A 14,864-nucleotide genomic window follows, 5' to 3' on the forward strand; every position below is an offset into this window, starting at 1 on the left:
TTAAAGCCAGTTAACGAAAACATATTGATCGTAATCATAACCGAATGGTCGATAAATCATAATCACTTAACCATAACCGTCGGTTTTGTTTAGTTATTGTTAATTTCAATTAATGATTCGGGTTTTTGTTATGGTTCGATTTTTGCACACCTCTACTATAATATAATATTCCTTAATACTGTCTGTTGTGTCTGTGTGTGGAGCCGCGAAGGAGGTGGCGCGAGCCACGTAGTTGGCCCACACCACACCATCCTCACGCGAGCGGCAACCGCCGTGAGCGAGGCAGCGGCTTTTGAAGAGAAAATTGCTTGGTTTTTTTTGTTTTTTGTTTTTTTTCTTTTCCTTTTTATTTTTATCCCTGCAAATTACACTATTAAGGAAGGGTAGAGAAGATGGAAGGTGAAAGAAAAGGGTAGAGAAGAATGAAGGAAAGGTGGAAGGGTAGAGAAGATGGAAGGTGAAAAAGGGGGCGGAGCAGAATGAAGGAAAGGTAGAGAAGAAGAAAGGTGAAGAAAAGACTGGAAAAGAAAATCAGCCTTTTTTTACCCAATTTTTGTTAGGTTTTTTTATATTTGAAAGATTTTGTATTTGGGCCAAATTTTTATTTTTTTCTATTTTATGTTTTTTTTCAAACATCATGTTTATTATAATTTAACTAGTATATAATTTGGGTTTTTTTTATATAATTTTTATAAGTTCATTTATGTGTTAATAGAAAATAATTAAAGATTTTTTTGGATAAACGAACGTCATAACATAAATGAACGAACGGAACATATGTTCATGTTCGTTCGTTTAATTAAACGATCATAAATTTTTTGTTCGTGTTCGTTCGTTTCTTAAATAAACAAATATAAACGAATTTTCCTCCAAACGGTTCACGAACAGTTCACCGAACATTCGGTTTGTGTACCAAACTACGATTTCCTCTACGAAATGAGGGTTCAATCATAGTCAATGACGATGTACATTTAAGACTAAGATTATTGTTTGCCGTTAATTAAAAAATGAAAAAGGAAATTTAATCTATAACTTTGGCCACTATATTAATTTACGCAAATATTGCTTGATGGGTTAAAAGAAGTTTAGGTTTTATACCAATCCTTCTTTTACCTATCAAAACGGTCAAGTTGGATTTGGGATTTAGTTATAGATGCATAAACCGGGTATTCTCCGAAACCAGAACCGGGTATAGTCAACAAATGTCAAAATTGGGTTCGGTTAGGAACCGGTTCAGGGTATAGTCGGATATTTGACCGGTTCTATCGGATTTTTTTCAAGTTTCGGAAGGGGTACGACCAAGTTTTGACTGGGTATTGGCGGAACCGGTTAGGGACCAGGTCGGTTCCAGGTACAGTTTCAGAGGGAAACCCAAAACCTGCCCATACCCGCGGGTAGGGTAGGGTCGGGTCCAGTTCCAAAACTGGTTGTTTTGTGAATTAGTAGATTTACTAGTGATTAAAATTGATTTATTTGTATTCTTTTAAATTAGAGTTGTAAACCATGCCTGACAAACGGGTTTCAGTTAGAGGTGCACAAACCGAGTAATCTCAGAAACCAGAACTGGGTAAGATCCGGAATCAGGTATAGTCAACAAAAGTCAAAACCGAGCCCGGTTAGGAACCTGTTCAGGGTATAGTCAGGTATTTGACCAGGTTTTGAACGAGCATTGGCAGAACAGGTTCCACCGGGTCTGGGTCAGTTCCGGTTACAGTTTAAGGGGGAAACCTAAAGCCCGATTCATACCCACGGATAGGATAGAGTAGGAACCGCCGGGTCAGGTCCAGAATCGGTTGTTTTGTGCACCTCTAGTTTCAGTTGGTGTGTTAAACTAGTGAATCCAAATGACACATTTTTTCAATTAATCATGTCTAAGAAATTATACGACACGCTTAACATTATGGTGTGTGCCAGTTTTTGTCCAAGGACAATCTAAATGGATTACCAAATGCAGAAAAAATTTGAATAGTTGGAAGTAAACAAAAAAATTGCAGTTGCAAGAATTGAGAACTTTGGTGAAAATTTTGAGGAAAGAAATATATTTTAAAATTAAAACTCTAAACAGGTTACTCCACTCAACCTATAGCTTAAGCATTTCCAAGTCATCTGTTTTAAAACCAATTTTGGTTGTGATTCGTTTTGCAAGCAACAAATTTTGCATAAAGTTCTAAAATACAAAGAAACCATGTCATAAAAGTTAAAACTTGAACAAACATAACATCAAAATTTGCAGAATAAAAACATAAATAAAAATCTAAAAGAAACAAACTTAGCCTTAAGCAGCGCCCTTTCCCTTCTTCTTCTGAAGCTTTTTCATGTAGAACTCAAGCTCCTTACCCTCCAAAATGTATCTGCCAAAACAAAAATAAAAACAAGCATTAAATTCAAGAAACCATCAAGCTAAAATACTATAAAAAATGAATTACACAGGGCAAACAATGCATCTTCAGACACATGTTCCTTGATATGAATATAAATACAAACATAAATTTATATATAACGTACCCGTCAGCACGACCACATTGGCCAGGACGCGATGAAATAGCCGCCAAAAGACGACCGCTCGAAAACTGCTCTTCAACATGTGGGTCAAGCTTTCGCTCCTCTTGACGTTTCTCCAACTTTCTCACCACATGATTACTCTTCTTTGCTTCCTCGGTGGCAGCTTCAGCTTCCTATAAGCAAGCAAATTTTTTTATAAAAATCATATTAGCTTACAATTAAATAGATTATTATTCAATAAGACAATTACTAAAACTAACCTCTCCCTCTTTCTTGGTAGCAGTGACTGATGGCTTCTTCTTGCGTCCAATATCAACACCATAGTGTTGCAAATACCATTGTTTAAATGGTGCAGCATCAACTTGAACAATTGCACTTTTGACCAAAGTTTGAGTTCTGACCAACTCGTTGTTTGATGCATTGTACACCACATCTAAAATACGGGTCTTTCGGGTGACGGCCTCACTACCCCAAGAGTAGTTACCGGTATCTAACCTCAATGCACGCCACTTCACATTTCCACCTCGAACCCTAACCCGCCTAACAGTCTTGTTGCTGGATATTTTAGTGTTTGCTGGCTGACGACCAAGCTCATACCTTTAAAATTAAAAAAAGAACAAGTTCTGTGCATAATGTAACAAAAAAATAGATTATAAAGAAATGATAATACCTAGATTAAGTTAACACTATAGTAAAACCATGATTGGGGATTTCAAAATAAAATAAATATAAAACTTTAAATACTAAAAAATTGAATTTGCCTAAAAAATGCACATATCAATAAGCCTAGATTTTACTGTGCACACTCTATCATCTTTTATACAAACATTTCATCATTAATCAAAAACTAACGCTTAGGGATGAGCTTGGGATGGTACCGGTCAAAATCCCGATCCCAAAATTAGGGAAAAGTTGGTACTGGTACCGGTACCGAAACCCGAAATGTTCGGTTCAGTACCGGTATTTTGTGAAAAATTCAGGAAATACCGGTACCGTACCGAAAACTCAAAACTTGGTACCGACGGTACCAAATTCGGTACCGGTACTGAAAACGCCCATCCCTACTAACGCTGAATTCAATAAACTGCAAATTATTTTAATGTGTTTAATACCTATAACATCAAAACAATGTAAGCAAACCTAGATAATTACATCACAAAATGAAGGAAATTGCAAAATGCTGAAATCAAAAGAATATAAGACAACAAATCTACAATAAATTAATAAATCGCATTCATCACAACCCGAACATCAAAGCCAATAACATCACAAACCGCTGCAATTGCAATCGAATTACTAAACAGAAATAAATCTAGTCTAAATTGACTCGACATTTGAAAGTCAGCCACAGAAACAGTAATTAGATTAGAGGAAAACATACTTTCGCTTCTTCCTCCACGCCTTCTTCTTGCCACCAGTGGCACGTCTCTTGTGCATCGAATCTCGCGAGATACCTGCAAATGATAGGATTCATGTTAGTAATCATACGATTAATAAGATAACGATGAAGATGTAGAATCATTTACCCATGTTTGCAGATGAAGATGCGCCTCAGAACTGAAACTGAAAGAGAGGGCTAGGGTTTCTGGCTTAAATCGTTAATCTATATAAAACCCTAGCAAGTCCGGTTAGTTGTAAATGGGCTTGTGAGGTAAATCAGGGCAGGACCAATTCACTAGGCCCAAAAACTAATCATTAAAACCTACTACCCGCGCTACTGCGGTATTTTAGGTCGATCGAATATCAAAAAACCCGTTCCAATAATATCGATACTGATCTGATAATAGTGATAACAATACCTATGTTGTAAAGGATATTTACATGTGTTTTACAAAAATCAAAAACTATTTTAAAAGTGAATAATGATACTGGTTGTTCAGTATCAATTCCACTTATTTTATTTAATAGCTTTAGAGCCCATATAATACGCGAGATATAGGTCTGGAGGTAGCATGTCGAAAGTGTTCGCCATATTTTCTTAAATTTTAATAGTTGTGGAAAAAATAGTCAATTAGCCAAATCTCGAATCTTTTCATTATTTCCAAAAATGTCATTGAAAATAAATTCGAAACCTAAATCACGTTTAAAATTCTAACTTTTATTTTTTTGACATTTTCAAGTCAAAACATTGAACACGTAACAAATTTGATGATAAATCTACTTGTATTCTCAAATTTTTAAAATACTCATATTACCCCTTTTTGACCCGTAACAAATTTTGAGCAAAATATAATTAACTTCTACCAGACAATCTATTTACCAACTTTTGACTCGTAACAATCAAATTTAAGTTCCACAAAAAACCTTAAATAATTATTGATAAAAAAACCGAGAAACTAACTATGATAAACTTTATTATATGTGAAAGTGAATGGTATATATTATTACAATTTAACATATATAGTTTAGTAAATTAACTGAAAAAATAGATGGATAGATTTAAAGCATATATTTATAATTTATAAGAATATTTATTTTTATAAAAATGTATATTATATATAATAAAATATAGTTTAAAGGAAAGTGAATAATTATTAATCTATGACATAGTTATTAGTTTGGAGAGAAAAAAGTTATAAGGTTGAACCACAAACTGACATGTGTCCACAGTTATTTTACTTTATTAGAATAGGTTGATATGTCACTCAATATATTTATTTCCATTTATTTTCTTTTTCATTCTTGGTTTATAAGTCATATTTATTTTATTTTTAGGGTTTTCATTATTTTTCTCTCGAGTCAGTCGGCTCGTCAAGAAGTTCGTTTTTACTCGCTTAACTCGACGTTTGCTTTTAAGGCGATTAATCCATGGTCCCCTTATTTTCAAATATTTTGAGATGTGGCATTCTACCTATTTCAACTCAATTATATATTTATATATTTACATCACAAACATGATCCATATTGATATCATTTTGATTGATTTCATCTATATTTGTTATATGCTTACTTGTTACATGATCACATGCTTACATGATTGATTGATTGATTGACTAATTGATTGATTGAATGATTGATTGGTTGGTTGATTTCGCTAACGCAAACACGAACACAAGTTCAAGTGGGTTAGTCTGGAGGGCTACCTACGTTTCCCTGTAGACTGACTGCGTGTCCAGGGTGAACAGAAGTTTTCATTACATTACATGCATTTACAGTTATATTTAATGATGTAATCATGCTATTTGGATTGTTTTTACCTCATTACTACATATACACAAACCCTAAGATTGCTCACCAACTTTGTGTTGACAAATACTATTTTACAATGTTGTAGGTTAAGTTGCTCGATGGAGTGAGCGACACTTAGATATACCTTTAGGGTATTATATATATATATATATATATATATATATATATATATATATTTAAAAAGAAAATGGTAGTTGTGAGAGGAAATTCACTACAGCTCAGTGGTACATGTTTTGTAGCTAAATGTACAAGAAGTTTGTGCAGTCTTATTTATAACTGCAACAGTTATATCTCATCCTGGTTCTCTTTCACCCACGTGTCCACACTCCCCCCTTCCATTGATTTCGTTTTCTTCACAACCACTATTCAACAGATCTTTAGTTTATCTCAAGCCACTCGCAGCCCCTGATATGGCGAATTTTACAAGTAACAATTTGTTGTTGGATTCATTAGATTCTAGGGTAACGATTTTATTTTGCGTTCAAGTGATTCTACAGTTTGAAACGTAGCTCAAGCCTCTTCGCACGAAGACGTTTCACAGGTACGATGTCTTATCGGGTAACAGTTTTTTATTGGGTCAATTGATTCTTGGGTTTCGGTTAATTGCGCATATGTATGTTCAGGATGAAGTCTTAGAAGTTGACGAATTCAAGCGAAAAATTAAATGAAATTAAAAATGATAGCAAGCAGGTGTGGTTTTATTTCATCTAATTTGTGGTAATTTAAATAGAGTTTTTGATCTTCATTAATTATCTTCTTTGTTTAGGTTTTCTTGAGGAGGTATGTTGCCATAGACTCATAGGTTTCCAACAAGTTTGCTCTTTTTGTTGTTTTTTAATTTCAAAAGGCGTTGCTTATGGTGTCTCTTTCTATTCATTGTTCATCTATACGTCTCAAAAGTTAACTATCATGATCACAATAATCTAAATTGTTTAAATGTGTGATACTTGCAGAGTAAACTTCAAGATATTGAAGATGCCATTAACAGCACATTACCAGGAAAGCTTAGGGTCATCTGTTTCTAAGGTTCTAATGGTCAAAATAGGTTCAGGTTAATGGTGTGAAATTGTGAATGAGCCTAGCTCAGATTTCTGTCTAATAGATGAAGTTTTCATATCATTTTACAAATTACAAGAAAAATATGTCATTGCCCAAAATAGAGTGCATAAATTTCTTTTATGCAACGGTGGTAGAATATTTTGGGTCACTATAAACTGTCTAGGCTTTGCATTTTATTTGTATATATGTTTAAATTAATTATTTCAAATAACTTTAGGTGCAGGTGTATTATATTGCTTCTCTTCCGTTGATTTTGTAGGATGTTTTGTTTGTTTGAAACTTTGATTTGTTTAAATTTGAAAAGCTGTAAACTTTCTATAGACATGTAATTTCTGCACAACTTTTCCAATGTAACCAAAACTAATCCGAAACCAAGAACTTGACCCGAATTAAAATTTCTGAAACACCCTTATATTTTTTTGACCCGTAGTTGAAACTATAATTTTGAAATAGCCTAAACTTCCTATAAGCTATAACCGACAATTTTGTAATGTTTGTGCAAACCTTTTGTTATAACCCGCACTTGAAATACATCTACGAAATTTCATCCTCTATATGAAGAGAACTTGCACGACCCATGCTAAAACTTTAGTTCTCACGAAACTGTATAAACCACTTAGGTTCGGGTTTAAATTTCAAACTGTACTATAACTCATATTTGCAGCAACAAATTTGCCATGTCTCGAGAATACGGAAAATACCCTTCTGATCCAAAATTGACACTTATCAACATTAACTTGCACCGCCTTTAATATGCACTCAGATTACAACTTGGTTTTTGTTGTTAATACATCTCATGCATTTAACGTGTCCCGCTGCAACGCGCGGGTACGAATGCTAGTTTTAAATAAATTAGTTAGGGAATATTTTTTTTTGTTTATTGATTCAATCCAAGTTCATGATATTATATTTGATAATATGAATTTAATATATTGACGCTTTTAATATTGTTGCATGCTATTGAACAATCTAATGTCTTGCCCCGACATATTCCGTTGTCGGTTGAGGTGTGGCACAACGATCGTGGACACCTAACCCACTTCACATTGAGTTTACCAATTTGAACGCTGTGTGTGGTCATTGTCTTGATATTTTGACTTTTGATATTGACCAACACATGTGAGAACATACCCCAATCACTTCTCGCTTCTCCATACAACATAACCCAAGTTTCACCCATTTGGTTAAACATACTATATAAACTTCAACCAAAGCTTCAACCTATTCTACATTTGAGTTTGACTTGTCCCTTTGGTAGATATGGTTGCCCAATGCAAGAAGGATTATGAGAGGCTTACCAAGAGTAGAATGTGTTAAGTTACATTCTTTTTTGGTTACTATTGACTACAATTTGAGATAAACTTTCGTTTCCGATACATTTAAATTAAACAGTTTTCTGACGGTTTTATGCCCCCACCGTAAAGAGAGGGCTCTAAATGCTAGTTTAAATAAAAAAAATTGGTTTTAAATAATCCCAACTATGCCTGATTGGCAAATAACATTCTCAACTTAACCCTTGGTTGGTGGCGGTCCCAAGTAAATGTGTATATATTTCCAACGGTCCGCGATTAACAGATGGCTAACTCCGTTACTTTGATGCTTACGTGGCATGCCTAGTTGTCAAAAAATTGCTTATGTGACGGCTTGCATGGTAATAATAATAATAATAATAATAATAATAATAATAATAATAATAATAATAATAATAATAATAATAATAATATATGTTGTGGATTGATTTCACTACTAAGATCCTGACTAGTATCTTGAATGATATCCTGACATCCGGGATCCTTAACAGGTTTGGAATCCTGAACCCAGATTTATTTAAACCGACTAAAATGCTTACAAGTTACTCTTTGGCTAACAACTTAAAATGGATAGAAGACTCAGTCTTACTGGTAATTCGAAAGCTTTGTTGAACTGCATGTGGAGTTGACGTATAAACAATCACATAGTTAGGGTTTCCGGATTTGTAGCTTAGTTTGTTATTTCATTTATATATAAAAGGAGGCCGATGAGAACACCTAGACACAATCTCTGCACTCACTTCTTACACCTCTGTACTTAGCGATCATTCTCATTTAGTTCTCAAGTTGTACTTCAAATTGTACTTATTAATAAATTGAGGCAGAGGATAATTTTCCCCACCCGAGGTTTTTTTCAAACCTCACCTGAATCCTAGGTTTTTCCTTGCTACATCGCTGTGTACACTTACTTTTATCGCATTCTGATTATTGAAAAGCACAATACCTCACTTAACGGATTTGTTCAATTATTGCTTCAGTAATTTTTGACCAAAATAGTTTGGCGCCCACCGTGGGGCAAGTGGTGTTTTTCATACTCAATCCGCATTCACATTCGTCCTACACTGTTACCTTTTAAAACTATACTAATGTAAGGCCCCGAACCCCGGGAACCCCACAGTTGGTAATCATACAAAACACTTAAGAAAATAATTAAACTTAAAAACGGTTTCTTCCATTAAAACAAACATCTCAGAGTATAGTTCAGCGGAAAACATAAATAATAAAATAAGTTCCCAAAACCCGGGAATTTTGCTCAAAATCAACATAGTTATCTTTAAATAAAAAGTTTTAAAAACAATGTTTAATAGTGAAACTTCAATTCCCGTATGCCCTTCACCGTCCAAGTAGCTTCGTGCACGTCCAAGCGATAAGGCATCCTCTTCCTAACCTGAAACTCACACTAACATGAACACAAAGTCAGCTTGAGCTGAGTGAGTTCAAGTTTTAAGTAAATAACATCATTAAACAATAGTTATGATAGTCATACCAAAGTTTTAAAATGTAAAAGGGTACATCCATCAAATCATCATTACCAAACTAAACATCCTCATACATACATAAACAAAATGTATATGTAAACATCCTTACAATTACATCTCTATATATATCACAGTATATATATATAACATCCACGTATAACATCAGGGTCGAGCAAACGTACAACCCAAACACGTAACATCAGTGCATGCAAACACAAAGTAGGCATACACAACATCAGTAGTCGAAACGACTACAACATCGCCAGATATAGGCCAAGAAATAATGTATATACATATATATATATATACATATATATATATATATATATATATATTAACATCCCAAGGCCTACCATATGCTAGCAAGCCTATATAAATTCGTTTAAAACCTTTCATCATGTAAGAAAACATTTAGGTGTGCATGCTAGCCCAAAAGTAAAAGAGTAAAAAGGGCATCATGAACTCACCTGAAATCAATCGAACACCTGCAACGAGCTAGGAATCCTAAGTGCACAATCACAAGCAAGGGCCTGTAAATTATACACAACACGTTACTAAACTAGACCGTAAGAACACTCTTGCCTAATGGGCCGCCCAAGGCCCAACAACTTGGCCCAAGGCCCAAGGATAGTCAAATCGGGTCGAATGCGCGTGTAATAAACCTTAAAACCATTTGTTAAACGAATCAACCCCGAATGGACCAAATTCCATTTTAAATCTTTTCATTCATCAAGATTATGTCACCCGAGTTGATAGGGTTGAAGGTTCCTTTTTGCAACTCTTACTTTAACGTTTAAACGAAAATTCGCGCACCACGACTCGATTGATGAAGCACTAACCACAACAGCTCTGAGCATCAAAAAAAAAATAATTTTTCCACAGCCCTTAAACCCCCCTAGGGCTGTACAAACTGATTCGGTCGGTCACTCGATCAATTAACGCATCAAACTCAACAACTTGCAATTATATACCCGATAAACCCTAGTTTTCGAACTAAAATCGATTGACCGACCTAAACACCTCCATTGGCCATGAAATTATAATATGATGTACATGTCATACCTAGCGGGATGTTGATGTAAAAACCACACTCGAAACAGCCCCGGAAAAGCTCAATTGGGCAGCCACCCGGTTAGCCTACAACACGACGTTTTTCGATCAATACGTGCAATATGAGGACCAATTAACGTGAAAAAGACTTGGGGAATCGTAGTACATACCTTGAATTGAAGTTCTAAGGTTTAGAATTGGCTGCAAAAAAGAAAAATCGCGGGTCTTGGCCTTGATGTTCCTGCCGATCGCAACAGCCAAGGGGGGCTAGGGTTATGTTGTGTTATAACATAAGATATTACACTCTAGTCCCTCCAGATTGAGGTGTAAGGCAAAACGGAAGGAATAGCTACGTTCTTTAACGTACCGGGATAACGTAAAGGCTTCCGAGAAACGTCGGTTAAGTCCCGAGAGTTAGACATACTTTACAAGCTTTAGTTCTTGAAACCGGAATTAAAGGGTGTTATAAGTCCACCCCCTTACAATGAGATTCGTCCCCGAATCCCGATGCGACAGGAACAACTGCGGATAATGCTTCATCATTTCGTCTTCGGACTCCCAAGTGGCCTCAGAACCCCTACGGTGTTTCCACTGAAAGTTGTAAAACCTAAGGCGGAAATGCCAGGGTGTGAGCATGATTGTTCACCTGTCTTACCACCTTATTTCTTCACTTGTCTTACCACCTTATTTCTCAAACGCCTCTCCTAACGGTCAAGAATAGCAATTGGTTGTTCAATGTAGTTCAGCTTACTATCGAGTTCAATATCATCGAGAGGCACATGGGCCTCTTCATCCGCTAAGCATTTCCTCATATGGGCACGTGAAAAGTAGGATGAATCCCCGCGAGCTCCTCGGGCAATACCAGCCTATACGCTACCTCACCGACTCGGGCGAATACACGAAACGGGCCAATAAACCTCGGGCTGAGCTTCCCCCTCTTATGAAAACGAATAATGCCCTTCCAGGGAATAACTTTTAACATAACTCGATCCCCGGCCTCAAACACAATAGGCCTTCGCCTTTTATCTGCATAAGACTTCTGACGATCCTGCGCGGCCTTCATAAATGCTTTAATCTTGTCGAGTTTCTCAGTCGTAGCCTCGACCACCTCCAAACTACCCAACTGCTTCTGACCAATAGAACCCCAACAGACTGGAGTCCTGCACTTCCTACCATACAACATCTCAAACGGTGGCATCCCAATCGTGGCGTGATAACTGTTATTATACGAGAACTCTACCAACGGTAAGTGACGGTCCCAACTACCACCAAAATCGATAACACAAGCCCGCAACATATCCTCGAGAGTCTGAATGGTCCTCTCATACTGATCATCCGTCTGCGGGTGATAAGCAGTACTGATGAGGAGTTTGGTGCTCATCTCCTCGTGAAACCTTTTCCAAAATCTGGAGGTGAAACGCATATCCCTATCCGAAACAATAGATACCGGAACCCAGTGCCTAGAGACGATCTCACGAATAAACACATCGGCCAGCTGCTCAGAATTAAAAGTCTTTCGAATCGGCAAGAAGTGAGCGCTCTTGGTCAGTGTGTCCACGATTACCCAAATGGTGTCGTAATTACCTCTAGGAGTACGAGGCAGTTTAGTCACGAAATCCATGGTAAGATGCTCCCATTTCCATTCAGGTATTTTCAACGGCTGAAGTTTCCCAAACGGCTTCTGATGCTCAGCCTTAACTTGCAGACATGTCAAACACTTACTTATATACTGAGCCACCTCAAACTTCATTGCAGGCCACCAATAATTCTTTTTCAAGTCTTGGTACATTTTGGTCGCACCCGGATGAATGGAATAGCGCGACTGGTGCGCCTCATCTAAAATTCCACTTCTGAAATCTCCATACCTCGGCACCCATAAACGCCCATCTTTATACTTCACCCCATCACTGACGTCTTCCAACAACTTTTCCTTACCCTAGATACGCTTTGACATAATCCATTCCACCTGCAACGCTTCATTCTGGACGTTGGCTATTTGTTTCAAAATGTTGGATTTGAGAATAAGCTGGTAGGATTTCACACGAATAGGTTTTGGTCTCTCCTTCCGGCTTAACGCGTCGGCCACCACGTTAGCCTTACCCGGATGGTACATGATCTCCAGGTCGTAGTCCTTAATCAATTCCAAACATCAACGATGTCGCATATTCAGTTCCTTTTGCTCGAAGAAATACTTTAAGCTCTTATGATCGGTGTAAATAGTGCAAGGAACACCGTACAGATAATGCCTCCACAACTTAAGCGCAAAAACAACCGCCGCCAGTTCTTAATCGTGGGTAGTATAATTCGCCTCGTGAGGCTTTAATTGCCCCGAGGCATACGCGATGACTCGACCTCGTTGCATCAGAACACACCCAAGCCCTTGGTAGGAGGCATCATAATACACCACCAAATCATCGGTGCCATCAGGTAAAGCTAAGATCGGGGCATGCGTCAATCTGTTCTTCAACTCGAGAAAAGCCTCCTTCTGTTCCGTACCCCAAACGAACTTAACACTCTTCTTAGTCAGCTTGGTCAGTGAAGAAGCAATTTTTGAAAAATCGGGAACAAAGCGATGGTAATACCCCGCCAAACCCAGAAAACTACGGATTTCGGTTGGAGACTTAGGAGACTCCCATTCATTCACGGCTTCCACCTTTGCAGGGTCAACCAAAATACCACTCGGGTTTATAACATGGCCCAAGAATTGAACCTCACGTAATCAGAAGGAACACTTAGAAAATTTCGCATACAATTTGGTCTTTTGCAGAGCCTCCAACACTTCCCTGAGATGACCGGCGTGATCGGATTCACTTTTAGAGTACACAAGAATGTCATCGATGAACACAATAACCGAGCGATCGAGCATCGGTCTACACACCCGGTTCATAAGATCCATGAACACAATCGGTGCGTTGGTCAAACCGAAAGCATCACCAGAAATTCGTAATGTCCATAACGAGTGCGGAAGGCAGTCTTAGGAATATCTTCCTCCCGAATCTTCAGCTGATGATACCCGGACCTAAGGTCGATCTTCGAGAACCAACTAGCTCCTTGGAGCTGATCAAATAAATCGTCGATCCTTGGGAGAGGGTACCGATTTTTGACAGTGAGCTTGTTTAATTCACGATAGTCAATGCACATCCGCATGCTACCGTCCTTCTTTTTAACAAACAGGACCGGGGCAACCCAAGGTGTGATGCTCGGTCGAATAAAGCCCTTATCGAGCAAGTCTTCCAACTGAGCCATAAGCTCCTTCATTTCATTCGGCGCTAGGCGGTAGGGAGCTCGGGCAACGGGCTTGGCGCCCGGTACAAGGTCTATCTGGAATTCGACCTCGCGATTCGGCGGCACGTCTGACAAATCATCTGGAAATACATCCGGGAAATCCCGAACAATAGGAACATCACCAACAGTAGCTACCTCGGTATTCACATTCATAACATACGCCAGATACGCCCCGCACCCCCGCTGCATTAACTTCCCCGCCTTAAGCATGGATATAATATGTGGCGTCGCAACATTCCGATCACTGAAGACCGTAATTCGAGTCCCATCCGGGGCCCTTAGACGAACGAGTTTCTGACCACAAATGATCTGAGCATCAACATTCGCGAGCCAATCCATCCCGAGCACCACATCGAAACAACCAAGCGGAATCAAATACAATCGCACCAGAAACCTATAACCAGACAACTCGATGGAACAACCCTGAATAGCCCTAGACACAGACACGGATTTTCCTACGGCAACCTCAACCTCAAACCCATCGACTACGCGCTCGGGTGATTTTTCCAACAGGGAACAGAAAGCGGTAGACACAAAACTCCTACTGGCGCCCGAATCAAATAAAACTGAAGCATGTAACTCATCAAGTAGGAAAGTACCTGTGACGATATTATACTACTGCTTAGCTACACGGTCAACACATACGATTTCAAAGGAACAAGAAATTATAACGGTGGAATGAAAGCTAAATAAGGAGAAAGTACTTGAGACGACATCCGCATCCTCTTTTGCTTCCTTCTTGGAAATGTTGAAGGCCCTCGCCCTGGCCTTCGGCTTCTCATCCATCTTCCCCCTCGAGGAAGTCCCCTGCCCGGACCCCCCCTGCCTTACTGGAAGAACAGTTTGATGCCAAGTGACCCGAACCCTTACAGCGGAAACAGGTTAATGTCGAACACTCGAAATGAGGGTGTCCTACCTTATCGCAACGATAATAAGTACCGGACCCAATCCTACATTCCCCATTGTGCGGCTTCCCGCACTTCTTGCAATT

The 14,864-nt window shown here is 38.1% G+C and overlaps 1 protein-coding gene across 1 annotated transcript; it reads right to left on the minus strand.

Annotated features, from left to right (window-relative positions):
* Positions 1 to 2,182: 2,182 nt before the first annotated feature.
* Positions 2,183 to 3,963, minus strand: LOC143580533 (small ribosomal subunit protein eS8-like). Its single transcript, XM_077063529.1, has 4 exons — positions 3,884 to 3,963; positions 2,763 to 3,099; positions 2,506 to 2,675; positions 2,183 to 2,351 (listed from the first exon to the last, which is right to left on the minus strand). Exons 1-4 carry the CDS (start codon positions 3,937 to 3,939, stop codon positions 2,276 to 2,278), a joined length of 639 nt encoding a protein of 212 aa, XP_076919644.1. The 5' UTR covers positions 3,940 to 3,963; the 3' UTR covers positions 2,183 to 2,275.
* Positions 3,964 to 14,864: the final 10,901 nt, after the last annotated feature.

This window comes from Bidens hawaiensis, unplaced genomic scaffold, assembly GCF_021521415.1.
Source record: "Bidens hawaiensis isolate Kalapana, Puna unplaced genomic scaffold, B.hawaiensis_p1.1 tig00030518_1, whole genome shotgun sequence".
Lineage (NCBI taxonomy): Eukaryota > Viridiplantae > Streptophyta > Magnoliopsida > Asterales > Asteraceae > Bidens > Bidens hawaiensis.

Coding starts and splice junctions, on each gene's coding strand:
- LOC143580533 (XM_077063529.1), bottom strand. CDS start 3,939: ATGCACAAGAGACGTGCCACTGGTGGCAAGAAGAAGGCGTGGAGGAAG. Junction 2,676..2,762: donor CTACCAAGAAAGAGGGAGAG/GTTAGTTTTAGT, acceptor GCTTGCTTATAG/GAAGCTGAAGCTGCCACCGA. Junction 2,352..2,505: donor CAATGTGGTCGTGCTGACGG/GTACGTTATATA, acceptor TTGTTTTGGCAG/ATACATTTTGGAGGGTAAGG.